The 15,276-nt window shown below is 43.4% G+C and overlaps 2 protein-coding genes across 2 annotated transcripts; both read left to right on the top strand.

Moving 5' to 3' along the window:
• Positions 1–8,743: 8,743 nt before the first annotated feature.
• LOC147639690 (uncharacterized) lies at positions 8,744–10,777 on the top strand. Its single transcript, XM_086772754.1, has 2 exons — positions 8,744–10,416; positions 10,513–10,777. The coding sequence occupies exon 1, from the start codon at positions 9,351–9,353 to the stop codon at positions 10,341–10,343; it is 993 nt and encodes a 330-aa protein (XP_086628880.1). The 5' UTR covers positions 8,744–9,350; the 3' UTR covers positions 10,344–10,416; positions 10,513–10,777.
• Positions 10,778–11,323: 546 nt separating this feature from the next.
• LOC147639689 (uncharacterized) lies at positions 11,324–14,262 on the top strand. Its single transcript, XM_086772750.1, has 4 exons — positions 11,324–12,940; positions 13,041–13,389; positions 13,496–13,657; positions 13,781–14,262. The coding sequence occupies exons 1-4, from the start codon at positions 11,427–11,429 to the stop codon at positions 14,183–14,185; spliced, it is 2,430 nt and encodes an 809-aa protein (XP_086628876.1). The 5' UTR covers positions 11,324–11,426; the 3' UTR covers positions 14,186–14,262.
• The last annotated feature ends 1,014 nt before the right edge of the window (positions 14,263–15,276 follow it).

Below are 15,276 nucleotides of genomic sequence, written 5' to 3'. Positions count from 1 at the left end.
AACAATTGGAAGCCGTTGTGGCATCAGAGATCAAGACATACCAAGAGGCTCTCCAAGAAAAACTACAAAGCCCTACTATGCAGGAATAACACCAATAGATCTCTCCTCCAACGAGCCCTGCGCAACAAATATTCAAAGACCTCTCCCCGCTGAAGGATTCACAACTAGCAGAGATGCACACAGAGGAAGCTGAAGAACAGACACTGAAATATCATACTTTGGAAGGACTAGTACACGAGGAGGCATCAGTTGCACAACAAGATTTAGTAACGCCAGCAGAATCTAGTAAGAGGCCACACTCCCCAGAAATGTCCATGCCAAGAAAACAAAGAAGATTGGATGAAGACAAGCCACTGTCGCATCTTGGTTCATTCAAGGAGATGGATACTCAACAATTCCTCCAAGATACCTTGGAAGGTCTCGACACACTCCTCAATGATCCCCATACAAAAATAAGTGAGGCCACTAGTGCCAACTGGGAATAGGAACAGAAGGTATGGCGTTGCCATTTGTTGACAACACACATGCTGCACGACAGGAATGCCAGCCTATGGAATCAGCTACAAGAAGCCAATGCCTAGACACAAAGTGTGAAAGATACCTTGGCGGCAGCAGAGGAAACTCATAAAGAAGTAATCATAAGGAGTTTACAAGCTGCAGAACAACAGGAAACAAGATACAGTGCATTAGAGAGCAACAACTTGGTTTTGAGTCAAACCATTGTACAAAAAATAAATGAGAACACTGACTTAAATGCAAGGCTGGAGCAAGCAAAGGAGCAGATACAAAGGGAGATAGCTCACATAAAAGGCCTAACAACTAGGCATGCCAAGGAAAGCATAGCATATTGCGGATATACTTCGACAATAGATAGAGCTACTCACAACCAGCCTCAAAGAAGAACAAGGAAAAGTACAAGGACTGTAATATGAACAAGAGCAAGTTAACAAAACACATGCAGAAAAACTAAGGCTCTCAATGAAATAATCATCACGAACCGAACAGCAATGCAAAGAAGCCAAGAAACAATATCACAACTAAAAAACCAATTACAGGATGCACAAAGATTGGCAACACAACAGGTAGTTCAAATTACTGACGCCAATCAAAGAGAAGCTAGAGCCAGAAGAGCACAAGAAGTGGCAACAAGAAGAGTCAAAGCATTGGATGCTGAACCGATGATCAGAGGAACAACCATTTCTACAGAGCTCAGCAACACTGATATCCGCATGCAAGAACTGACCCGCCAACTAGCCACATAGAAAAGGAGTCAAAGACTGAAGCCCTCAGATGACTTACGTACCCTCCTTGAGCGCGCCTTGAAATTGGGACAATTGTCAGTAACTCCTCGGGCCCCTTCTCAAACTCTTACCTTGTTTTTGTCTACAGTAACACTCTCATTACTTCAATACGACATGAACTTAGCTGAAGATATAGGTTTAGGAGAATTAACCCTTATTAACAAAATACCGAGCGCAATGCTGACCCAACCATCATTATGGGTATTTTGAGGGGGGATCTGATATTAGCTTACCCATAAGATATTTTCTTTTATCCTTTGCATCCAATAGTCCTCAACCTCCGTAGTTGGTGTCGTGTCTTACAAAATTCAGAAATTCTGGACAACAGGGTCGACAAACTCGACCTGTTTGTTCCAGATGACATACCAGCAACACCAGCTAACTAGGTTGTGGCTAATACTTATCAATGGGTAATTAGTCACGGGAGGTTAGAAGTATATAATACCTACAAGCATTTAAATCTTTGTGGGTCTACCTTATATCACCCACCAGTGGGCATCCTTAAGTTATATACTAATATCCATAAGCATTTAAAAGCTATGCTTACCACTGTAAGCAATAATTTTGATGCAACTCACATAAATTACCCAGATGTGGATAACGAAGAAATCCCTGAAATTCAAACCTTTTTTCAAGCTCACAAACCTAGCCACCCACCCCCTAGTTCGGGTCACGGTGAGGTTAAGGATCCATCTTCTTTTTTCAAAAACACCTACCATGTGTATACTAATATCGCCAGTAGGCTTCTTAATCCCTATCCAAGCACACCTCCTACTACTTCTTCACAAGCTAGATGCATCTACTCTTCCTTCTCCCCACCAGAATTAGAATTTCCCACTAACACTCGCCGCGAGGAGATATTGGCACCTGTTCCATCTCCACCAAGGCAACCTCAAGAGGTATGTAATCTGCCTCCAGTTGATAATATTACACATTACAATAACAATAATGTTTTGGATTCCATGACAGCTGTGCAGAATATGAAGAATTCATACAACAAGGCAGTCCACTGTTAAAGCCAGAGCTTATGTTCAATGCCCTGATGCAGATTACCCCGTTCGATCCTACAAGCAAGATTCTCTCAGAGGCCTATTTTGCGGTCACCCCCACTCGGCAACATTATGTGCCGTACCCTCTCCGGGCCACTCGTCCAGAATTATAGGAATTACTGCCATTGGCTGGAGAAGGAACATTATGGTCCAATGTGGCAAAACACATGAAGCTGGCAAACCCCCATCTATCAAACTTGTTAGAAATTCACCTGGTCACTTTTATGGTCAGTTATTCTTACAGGTTATTCTTACAAAATATGGAGGAGGAAACATCCACCAGTGCACAAAGGTGGATACACTACCATACACACAAATGAAGAGGCACCACAACTGCAGGATTTTGGAGTGCAACCTTCATGGAGAAAGGAATTTCTAACAGTCGCTCGTCGCCTCGCTGAATACAGTAGCATTTACATGAGTCCACCACCAACATTACGAGTGGATCCACTCTACATGCCTATCAAGAGGAGATGGACACCGCTGGAGTTTCCAGCAGCAAAAGAGAGGGATTCTCATGTCTGCTACAATTTTCCAATATTTAACCCAGCCACATTTGCCAGTATTCAGGCACAAAGACAAAAACTACTCAATTGGATCAGAACTTGGCAAAATATACTAGATCCTGCAATTATAGCAAGTGTCAGGTTCATGAAGTTATTAGTGGTTCTAATAGACCAACCTAGAGAACCTTATGATGGCTATGAGGCTCAGCATCTATAGTTCGATATGAACCAAGGGCCAACAAACAGAGGTATAATGATATATTACCATCGTCTAAGATGTCTTCCAGGTTACATGCACATAACATTTGAAGACATGATCGACACAGGGTTCTGGAAGTCCCATTTGACATTCTGGTGCACACTGAGGAGACTCCAGTCTCGCTGCAATTTTTGTCGCCATGAATTCGGTGACCAGGTCTTCAAACCTCGGTAACAGGTTCTGAGGACAGAACCTACTTCAGGAAAGGGGGAATGTTAATCCCATTTGGATTAACACCATGATCCTCAATTGAGGACATTAATAAGTGTTAATCCCATTTGGATTAACACCATGATCCTCAATTGAGGACATTAATAAGTGTTATGTAAAGGCACTATAAAGGTTGTACAGTATGAGACATTGGCTACCCAAGGCCTAATTAGTAAGTTTTGGGTACCCAAGTGTGAATAAGGCCCAATTGTATATAAGGTATTTTCTCATAATGAAAGGACACAATCCCCTTTGTGCTATTGAGAGCTCTTCCTTTGAGAACTCTTCCTTTGTGCTATTGAGAGCTCTTCCTTTGGACTTGTGAGAGAGTAAGGAGTGAGAGCATTCTAGCATTGTGCCTCTCTCATGCTTGTGTGCTTATGCTTGTAAGAGAGAGTGAGAGAGAGTGTGATGGGCCTATGTGATGGTGTGAGCAACTCCACGGTGACAGTAAGGAGGTGGAGCTTGGAGTTTGGAGCATATATGCGAGCTTGGAAGCTTCAAGAGACACGAGCTCAACGCATTGGTAAGTACCCCATGATGGTTGTGTTTCATTGCTCATCCATTAAGTGAATGTGTAGAGTTCCCTCCTGGAGGTGTGGTTCAGTATAACACAAGGAGAGGCTCCAAAAAGATCTCACTTTCTATTAAGTATGTTTGTGTACAAAAAACTTTGTTTCATGTAGCTTATAAGCTCGAATGAACGGCCTAAAATGTAAGTATGTGTGTACAAAACATCTAGGTTTGAAAGGTGGACTGACTTGCGTAAGTCCATCACCACCACCACTACCGCCACTGCTGAGTTGCTCTATGTAGCACACTCAGTGTGTGAACACTCCAAACACGTTAGTTCGAAGAGGGAATACTTGTTAGTGGGTTTCTCGCCACGCTGGCCTCCTTGACTTCTTCTAGCAATGCACGCATCTGAGCATCCACCCCAGCCAAGTTGTAGGCATTGGAGCAGTAAATATCATATCAAAAACTTTTTCAATTCTTGGATCCTAGTATTGTGACTGAGGGATAAGGGTTTGTTGGAACAACATGACCGTTGACATATTATGCTACGTAGAAATATGTGAAAATCATAAGAGATTATTTTCACAAATTTTGGCACTGTCCCTGCAAACTCTGACATCTAGTCCAAGTACAACAACACAATAAGCAGCTCACCATTATAGGGGTGTATGTTGTACACTGGGCAGCGACACACATGTATGGAGTGGGTTCAACATTGCCTTAATGGGTGTGCAGAGTTCGCTGCTGGTAGCAATACACGTTGTTATCAACATAGCTATACACGCTATAATGTGCACGACTATTACACCATTATTAGTGTAGCTATATGCATGGCTATAACCACATGCCCTTAGTTGTGTGTATAGACATGTGAAGTTCTTTTTTCATGAATGGATTATTTTTTTATCGCATGGTTTTGAACGCGGCTATGATGTCTGTGTGTTGTAGTGTAACTTTGGGTGGAACCAGCAGGTCTCTAGTTGGTTTGAATATAGTCACCTCCGACCTTTGAAAGTGAGGTTCCATAGTGTTTTGCATCAAAAGTGTAAAGAAGGGGCTACATTTATTTCAAGTAAACAAGTTTTTTGAAAGCCCTAGAGAGGAGTGATGTACTGAGAGAGAGAGAGAGAGAGAGAGAGAGAGAGAGCCCATCACGCTACCTCAACTGCTTAACGTTTGTTGTAGGTCCACTTGGAAGTTACAAGAGAGTGGTGCCCATAACAATTTTGCAATCTTTTATTGAATTTTGTAGAGTTTCTAAAGACTTTTAAAAAGTGGCCTTTCTAACCCACTTTCAAGCGCCTAAAACGAATGTCCTTGACATTGCTTTTGAAGCCACCTTCCCATGCTTTCACCCTGTGAGGTTTAGCCTCGTCACTCACTTACGAGAAACAAGTCTTGAGAAGATAAAACGAGCCTCTCAATTGTTATCGTACAGAGACTGAGGAAACAGCCTACGCAACCCGCCTAGGGCATGGAAATCATGATCATGGCTTTATTACATTTGAACTTTTGATTTTTTCTATACCTGGAGGCTCTTACTCGAATGGGAGAGTAGTGATGACGTTTTAGAGAAAGACAATACTGACCCATGCACTTAGCAAAGAGGAGAAGCTGCAAAAGTGGCTACTTCTCCCTACTATCTCCCAAGGGGTCTACAACCACTACCTCTACTTCTCACACACAAAGCCATATACATACACATTCAAGAATGCAAGCTTGAAAGAGACAAACGTGCACTCTTAAGATTATGAAGGTCTCACGCCAAGCAACAAGCAAGCAAGAACATAGCATGCAACACACAAAGAGGAGGATGTAAGAGAAGAGAGACAAGAGCTTGAGCTCAAGAGAACTTCACTATCACATAGATCCAACACACAAAGAGGAGGATGTAAGAGAAGAGAGACAAGAGCTTGAGCTCAAGAGAACTTCACTATCACATAGATCCAACCACTACCTCTACTTCTCACACACAAAGCCATATACATACACATTCAAGAATGCAAGCTTGAAAGAGACAAACGTGATTAGCAAGTAGACACGCACTCTTAAGATTATGAAGGTCTCACGCCAAGCAACAAGCAAGCAAGAACATAGCATGCAACACACAAAGAGGAGGATGTAAGAGAAGAGAGACAAGAGCTTGAGCTCAAGAGAACTTCACTATCACATAGATCCAAGAATGAGACAAAAACCTAAAAGTTTGGCTTGTATATATTTGCCTTTGAGTTCACATTGACCGGCTGCCCAAGGCCTTTTATGACGCCTATGCGGGTTTACACTCATTTAAGCTCTTTGTCTAGCCAAGCCATTTAACCTTGACCATTCCATTACATAAAACAACCACGCAAGTAACACTTTGACTATGTCCTAGATCTTGTCAAGGGTGGACTCTTTGCTCTCATAATCTTAGAAATTTTGTTCCCCACATCCATGTTTTTAGTGAGGGTTCTCTAGCTAAAGTACTAAGCCAAAACTTAATTATTTTTGTCATGTACCTACCCTTATTATACGATTGTTAATCATAGACTTTTCGCTAAGGAATTCCTGCATATTTTAAACCCAACCTATGTATTTTCTCACAATGTGGTGATATGTAATGTTAAGTGTTCTCTGCATGAGTTCCAAGTTAGAACATTAACATGTGGTATAATAAATAATGTTGCTAAAGTGCTAAATGTGAATGATGGTGGAGATATTAGACCTAGTGTGTGAGTAGTGTCATTGGTGTGCCATATTCTGGCTAGTGCCATATTCATTAATTAGTGCCCCTCAAGGGGTACTAATTAATGAATACTACTAAGGTGTAAACCTTAGTCTCTCTCTCCCCGATCCACAGCCTCTGTCTCTCTCCGCTCATCCCTAGCCTCTCATGTCACACGAAGAGAAAAAATAACCACCAGCATTCAAAAGAAACCAGCATTCATCATCTAGTTCTAAAAAAATAACCAACATTCATCATGAGCACCAGCGTTCATTAATACACGAACAATAGAAAAAAAAACTAGCGTTCAAAATCATGCGTTCTCTCTCTCTCTCTCTCTCTCTCTCTCTCTCTCTCTCTCTCTCTCTCTCTCTCTCTCGTGGGCCACAACCCAACCTCTATTTATAGGCTTCCCAGAATCCTCCAGAACCCTCTAGCTCCATCAGCCCCACGTGTCATCTTCCCGAATTTTTTTTTGAGCATTTCCCCTAAGGTCCTGATGCTAAGGTCCCAACCTAAGGTTTATTCAACTCTTAAGGTTCCCTTCTCTTCAAGTAATTAATTAATGCAAAAAAGAATTTTGGTCCCATATTCTCTCCATAATCTACACCTACCAAGTTAAGAGCTTTTTGTACAAGGAGTGGTTCATATTAAAAATTAAAACACCCAACATAAAGAAGCCAAGCTACACTCGAGATCCTCTCTATTACGTGCACTGCTAACGTCTTGCTTTTTTGCACCCTAAGAAGATTCTACATCAAAGCAACGTGTGCAAACTTGGAGTGCTTTTGCAATCCTACACCTTCCTTGCACAAATTTGCTTGTTTTTTCCAAATAATTATTCATCATTGCTAGCATATGTGCAATGACATCTTCACGCTCCTATGCTTTGCTGCATGCACCTTTCAGCTTTAGCTTCTACCTTAAAAGCTTCCCTTTGAGCCCTTCAAATACAACTTTACTAGGCACTGTATTCTTTATAGCTTGTTTGTGTATAGCTACTGCTGCTCTGCTGCTGAATAGGGCGCTTTGTAGATACGCCTTTCCTTAATAGATTTGTACCTGAATATGCAACCAAGGAGAGTTTACGATGATAGTGTGTGTGAGGTTCCTCTTTGAAGCTGATCAATAGTAAGGCTATCCGACCAAGTGCGTAAATGTGAGGTTATGAAGCCTGAGTTTGTGAGGAGCACTCACATTGAAAGATAGAGATTAATTATTTAAAGCGAGTTTAAAAAAGTGTATTTTAAAATCATAGATTAAAGGTTTAGTAAGTGGTTTGTGCCTTAAGCATCCATGGATTGGAGCTTTCATACCATGTTGGAAACTAGGTTGAGATGCAATGGAAACTAGAGAGAGAGAGAGAGAGAGAGAGAGAGAGAGAGAGAGAGAGAGAGAGAGAGAGTACCTCACAAACTAGCTGAAAGAACTCTAGATGGTGTAGTGATCACTCTTGCCCAAATTCTTATTCACAAGTTCAACAATTAGAGTTGGAGTATGATGTGAGTTTGTTCTAGGTGCATAACTTGTCTGTGTGGTGATAGGTGCTAAGAAGTGGACAATGAATCGCCTACTAGTTCCTTGTAGTGTTTACAAAAAATTGACATTTAGTGTATTTCTCATGGACTTAACTTTAAAATCTTATAAAAACGGTCAATGTTACCACTTTTAGTCGTAAATCAAGTAGACTCTCTGTCTCTTTCACACACACACACACAGGCACGTATGTACACATAGGCATACATATGCGATGCACATAGAGACATATGCACACATACATATTTACGTATTCACACAAATTTTTTCGTGGGAAAGGAGACATAAATTAAAAAAGGGAACATATACAAGAACCCATTTAAAATATATAGTAGCAGGGGGGAAGGACACAACTCACCCTAGGCTCAACCAAACTTATTTTTCTTCTTCTTCTTCTTTTTGGGGTTGGCTCTCCTACTGAACTCTGTATTTCCTAGTGTATAAACCACTTTATTTTGCTGAGACATCATGCGTAGCTAGGAATTTTTCCTTATCCCAAAAAGAACCAATACATAACCGGATTTTTTACTACCCACTCTCACAGACACTTAAAACATCTCCCGGTACCTTAGATTTGCCTAATTTTCCATCTCCCGATATCTTAGATTTATAAAAAAGGCTCAATGGAAGGGTTCACTCTTTAGCAACGTTCACTACCACAGCCAGAGCTTCGAGGGATGTGCTATCACAACAAACCAAGCACACACCAGCGGACAATAGCCCAGGTTGGGTGAGAGTTCAATTCTGGTTACATCTTTGGCAAAATGTAGTTCGACTCTTGCCGCTATATTAGGGTTCATGGTTACAACTTTGGCAAAATGTACCGGTGAGACTCTTGCCACTACGTTAGGGTTCAAGGTTACAACTTTGGCAAGATGCACCGGTGAGAGTTCGACTCTTGCCACTATATTAGGGTTCATGGTTACAGCTTTGGCAAGACTCTCTCTGTCTCTCTCTCTCTCTCTGGGTGAGTTCAATTCTGGTTACAGCTTTGGCAAAATGTACCTGTGATCTCTCTCTCTCTCTCTGGGTGAGTTCAATTCTGGTTACAGCTTTGGCAAAATGTACCTGTGATCGACCGGCCTTCGCTGCCGGCGCCTGCCGCCCTCTCAAGAACTTTGTGCACAAATTCGAGCGAACCTAGGCAAGACTCTCTCTCTCTCTCTCTCTCTCTCTCTCACACACACACACACACACACACACACACACACAGAGTAACACATACGGCCGACCGCCTGGTATTTGTGTGAGGCGAGCATAGCAGAATTTATGGCAGATCAGACAGAGAGAGATCTAGTTCCAGGCCTTCCAGATGGGTTGGTGGTTGCTGAAATCATTCCAAGGCTGCCATGGTATGCTCGCCCAGTTTGTAGAGCCATCTCCAAATCATGGAAAGCCAGGATGGATACCAAGGACCCAGAGCTTGAGCACGACACGCGCAAGATCCAGCTCCCACTGCTTCGAGGCCTTTCGTTGGTGTGCCTATCAAACACCCAAGTTCTCATAGAAGACAATGAGATCCAGCAGCCATGGCAGGGTGAAGTGTATGAGATTGGAGCGCGTTGGCGAAGGCTCCCACCTGTGCGTAGCCTCCTTTGGTACGGCAAGGCATACATGGTAGCGTGGTCAGGGATTATTTGTGTTTGGGATTCTTCGCACCCAGATTTCATAGCAAAGATCGATATCGGCAGCGGCGAATGGACTTGGAAGAAGTTCCCTGTCCCTCACCTCAGTAGTAATTGGCTCGATGCCATTGAGTTCAGAGGCAAGATCTATGCACCCCAGGGTTCCAGAAGTCTTTCAAAAGGATTCCTTACCACCCAGAAGGAAGTTGTCGAAGTCTTTGACATGATGACAAATAGATGCTTGCAGATAGGGAAATGGCCTTGCCGTGATTTTCAGGTGCTGGCCTTGGATTCTTTGCATGTCGAAGAAATGTATGCCTTCTTAGCATCAAGTCCAAATTCGCTTGCGCTTATGGTGTACGATGTTGGCAGTAATACTTGGAGGACACACGAAGAGTTACCACAGGGTGGTTTGAGGACACATGAGAGATTGCAGCTTGTTAATGGTGATTGTTTTGAGCCTGCTATGCAGTGGGGGGCCAACATCATTATCATTGACCCTGATCGTGGTAGGCTTCATTGGTACAATGCAGCTAATGGGAAAACTTGGGTCAAGATTAATTGCGGATCTTGGGGAAAAGGATATGTAAAGGGACTGCTGATTATCGCGCGGTTCATTATATGGGATTTTTTTTGAAGCCCGAGGTCTAGGACGGCTGCGAAGGTGGACCATTTTGAAAGGAAGAATCCGTGTGAAAAGCCAAAGTGTGGTATGGGTAAAAATGCATGAGGTTGGGAAGTTCTTTTCTGGTTTTTTGGATCGTCAAATTCCACCAATTGATTGTTTTACTTTGATGGCTTTGTAGCTTATGGGTGTTGACATGGTATCTTGCTTAAAAGGGATCAAGTGGTTTTATCCCTTGAGGTTTAAGTCTAAAGGATGGATATGGAAGGCAAAGGAAGAGTAACAACCTTGAGGTTCTCTTCTCAATTCAACGGAAGGGGGAAACTTTGTAAAGAGGTGGACAGAGGTAGCTGGGGATTTAGCAAAAAGTCTGCATCTTCTCGTGAATGTGTATTTGGAAGTTTAATAAATGCATCAGACTCTTGTGCTAGATGCTTAAAATTTTATTCTCGCGGCGAGTGTTTAGTGCATCAAGATGCCATGGCCATGTTCAAATGGAACCTACTTCAGTGCTAGGTAGGATCTTGGTTTTGAAAGCATGGAGGGGCTTCTTCATCAAGGTTGGATCAAAACGTACGTACGGATCCATTCCGTACCGTACATCCGTACAGTACGGGGATCCGTACGTACGGATCGATCCGTACTTTTTTTCTTTTTTTCTTTTTGGTTTCGGGTTTTGCCAGCGATAGCGTCTTGTATCTTTTTTTTTGGGTTCGCCGATACCGCCTGGACTCCGTACAGCGTGTGGTGGTCGCCGATACTGTAAGCTGTTCGCCCGTCTCTGTGTTCGCCGCCTGCTGTTCGCCATCGCCCTCCCTTCTGTGTTTGCCGGCTGTAAGCTGTTCGCCCCCCTGGGTTCGCCGACACCGCTTGGACTCCGTACAGCGTGTGGTGGTCGCCGATACTGTAAGCTGTTCGGCCCCCTTTCCCCACCCACCCTTGCTCAGGCCCCCACCCTTGCTCAGGCCCCCAAGGCAGCAACATAACTCTCTCTCTCTCTCTCTCTCTCTCTCCCTCCCTCTCACACTCACTCTCACCTGAGCTGCCCACTAAATATTATGCATTGCATGATTGCTGAATCCTGATTGAAATTGTATGGCATTGTGCATTGAATTTGTCAGAGCAATCATGCCGAAGCGAGAGAACCCATACTGGAAGGAGCACACAAACGTCATTCGCATTGTGACTACTCCAGGGCAGGCAGGTAGTGGCACTCGACAATGGCAGTGCAAGTACTGTAATTTCACCCTCACGAGTACAATTACTCGTGTCATCAAGCACCTCACAGGCATTGGCACCACCAACAATTGTGCAGGGTGCAAGAGAGTGCCACAAGCATTGAGAGATCAGTTGATTGTTGAAAATTTCCCTGCAATGGGGGCAGCTGGAAGAGGAAGAGACACACAAGAGACACAGGATGCACTTCATGATGCTCTTCTTGGGGACTTGGTTGGTCCATCCACGCAGGTTGATGAATCTCAGCCTGCCTCTTCTGAGCAGGCATCGTGTGCCAGAAAGAGGCCTTCTGTCATGCAAGATGAGAATGAGGGTGATACATATACGGAAAGGCAAACCACCTTGCCTTCTCGTGTGCATGCACAGTCTTGGGTCAAAGAAAGGCAAAAGGTGGCTGAGATGGAGATTGCTCGCACTCTCATTGAGTGCAATATCTGCTTCAATGTTTTGAGGATTGACCAATGGAAGAGGGTGGTCAGAGCTATAGCCCAGGTTGGACACACGGAGTCATGGTCAGGGCTTGAGTACAAAAAGATGCGCACCACGATGCTTGATGAGCAAAAGGCCTTGATAGACAAGGCATTGGTGCCAGTGAAAGCAGGTTGGCAACAATCTGGTTGCACTATCATTTCAGATGGCTGGAGTGACACACGGCGACGACACATCATCAATATTCTTGTCTCTTCATGTCTTGGTACGTATTTCTTACGCGCTGTGGATGCTGGGAAGGCAGGCGAACGCATCACTGCTGAGAGTATCTATGAGCATATTCGCCAGGCAATTGTTGAAGTTGGTCTAGAGAATGTGGTGCAGGTTGTAACAGACAATGCTGCTAATTGCAAGGCAATGGGAGACATGGTGGAGGCGGAGTTTCCTCGCATTGTGTGGACTCCCTGTGCAGTCCATTGCCTTGATTTACTTATGGAGGACATAGGCAAGCTGAGTTGGGTGCAACCCACAGTTTTTGATGCCACGAAGATCACTACATTCTTCAGAAAAAAGCAACAGGCATTGGCTATCTTTAGGAGCCACAGCAACTTAGATATGGTGCGGCCATCCAAGACAAGATTTGCCTATATGTATTTGGTGCTACACAGGCTTTTCAAATTGAGAGATCCATTATTACAGACAGTTGTGGATCCAAAGTGGAGAGATATGTATCATTCACAGACAGAGCCCACCAAATACATACAGAGCCGGATACTGGATGAGACCCTCTGGACGGATGTGCAAACTCTCTTAGTGGCTTTGCAGCCAGTATTTGTACTTCTGCGAGTCACAGACATGGAGGGCTCCACTTTGGGCTTAGTGTACCACCTCTTCATGCAGATGAAGAGTCATATTGCAGCCTGTACGTCCCTAACACAGAATTGGTAAGTAAAATCTTGATTCTTGATGGTCGATTACAGAATCTTGATTCTTGAGTCTTGACTTACTAATTGCTCTACTTCTCTGTTTATTTTACTCTTGCAGCCGAGATGATATATTGGCTATTGTGGATTATCGATGGGGGTATATGAGTCGCCCCATTCATGGGATGGCTGCATTTCTCCATCCTTTCTACAAGATGCCACTTCTCTTTCATGATAGGGAGCTGCTCACCTTACGAGATAGGTACATTAATAGTATGTATGATGTGGAGCAGCAATTGGAGATTGATGCGGAGCTCTGCAGCAGCTGGGTCAACAACTTGGGATCCTCATTTGCTAGAGTTGTTGCTCTTAGACCAGAGGCCACCAAGCTTCCTCTTACTTGGTGGCAAAACTATGGAAGACAGGGTCTTCCACAGCTTACAGATATAGCTCTGCGAGTGCTATCTCAGGTATGTATATCATGTATGTACTATGGACTATGAACTAGTCTTGTGAAGCTTATTGGGAATTGCTGAGCTCACATGAATGAAGCAATTTTTTTGAATTGGAGTGCAGGATTGTTCAGCAGGTGCTTGTGAGCGCAACTGGAGCGCTTACTCGCTCATACATACAAAGATACGCAATCGTTTGAGCACCTCTCAACTAGACAGACTGGTCTATTGTAGGGCCAACATGAAGCTCGTACGAGCTTATCATGCTTTGGGCACCCCAAAACAGGTGAGTTTATCCTATTCATTCTCTTATGGGGATTGGCCTCCCATTTACATAGCTTTTATACTATAGTATACAAAAAGTTGAGTCGTTGACACTCCGCGTTCTCTTTGGTTTTACGTTGAATAGGTGGATCCAACAGCTGTCAAGCTAGTCCCAGATCCTACCACCATTGATGAGGCAGAGCAACGGTTGAGAGATGAGCAGGACGAGATTCTTTGCCTCCTGCATAGAGAGCTGGAGAGTGTAGACAGGCGGGTGACGAGATCGAGAGCCCGAGCTTATAAAATTCAGCTACATGAGGGACCTGCAGATGCAGAGAGTTCTGGCCGGAGAGGTGCCCGGAGAGGGAAGCTGCCTATTCACACTACCCAGCAGGATGATGCAGAGACAGGGACAGGGACATCTGAGGCAGCCCACCCACCTGTGCCCATGATGACAGGGCCTGAGTATGATGACGAGGGCAATGTCATCACGGAGGGTTATATGCTTGATTCTCCAGGGTCATCATCCTCACCGGATGATGAGTTTTGATTTGGATTACCTTAGTTTTGATTTGGTGTTGTATGGACATGGCACATTTTGTCATTATTCATAGACTCATTTTCAAATTTCATCATTTCTTGATGTGAATTGTGAGTTGTCACGACTCACTTGTGACAATGTGACTTGTCTTAAGTAATAAGTATTAAGTATTAAGTACGATTAACTTATTAAGTATGATTGACGACTTTGTGATTCTAATTTCTCACTTTTGAATTAGTAGGGTTTGACCTTGTTGTGTCTCTATTTCGAAAGTTTATATGTCAATGTGGACATGGACTGAAATTTAATGTAGGTGGTTGAAATTTCTGAGATTTTATGTATTTTTACTAGTGGTACGTATTTTTACGTACCTTAAAATTTTTTCCGTACCAAACAACGTACAGTACGTACGGATCCGTACAGTACATAACGTTTGGAACCACCTTGTTCTTCATTGCCCACAAAGAGGAGACTTTTGAAGTACCTGTTGTGCTTCTGCCCACACACAACCACCGATTATATTTCTGCTCGTTGAGGATGTTTGGTGTGGACACATTCTCTCGTCGGAGAGACCAAAGCATCGTGTACAAACCAGCTAGGGTACCTTTTGCTCTTGTAGGGATGATGATTGTGGGCTTCTTTATGTATAACTATAGCAGTTGTATTCAAGGGAACCTCTGATTCTTGCATTGCTCGATCTTGGAGCTTTGTCAAATGTTGGATCAAAAGCACCAATCTCTTGAAGATACATACCTGGTTTCTGCTTGCTTGCTTCTTGTGCTCTACCAAGGGAACCATAGAAGTCCTGCCAGAAGCGAATGTTATGAACTGAATGCACACAAATGCAGATGGCAAATTGAATGTTATAACCAATGCACCATAGCAAAGCAGCATACTGTAAATCGGCCAGAAACCAAAGGCAAGATGAAAATCTTAGCTAGTGAATGATAAATACGATGACAACGGCAAGACACAAGGCGGGGTTTACACAAACGTAAACCGTATCTAGAACTTCCCTTAGAGCCATGTCCACTAACAGTACATTAGATTTCTGCCTTCCAAGTTTGCGTCTCCTGCATCCTCTGCATCTATAATCAGAA

This window comes from Cibotium barometz, chromosome 3 (assembly GCF_041138505.1).
Source record: "Cibotium barometz isolate CiBa-2024 chromosome 3, ASM4113850v1, whole genome shotgun sequence".
NCBI classification, from domain to species: Eukaryota; Viridiplantae; Streptophyta; class Polypodiopsida; order Cyatheales; family Cibotiaceae; genus Cibotium; species Cibotium barometz.
The sequence above is the reverse complement of the archived record's forward strand: the minus strand, read 5'-3'. Positions and strand labels throughout refer to the sequence as shown.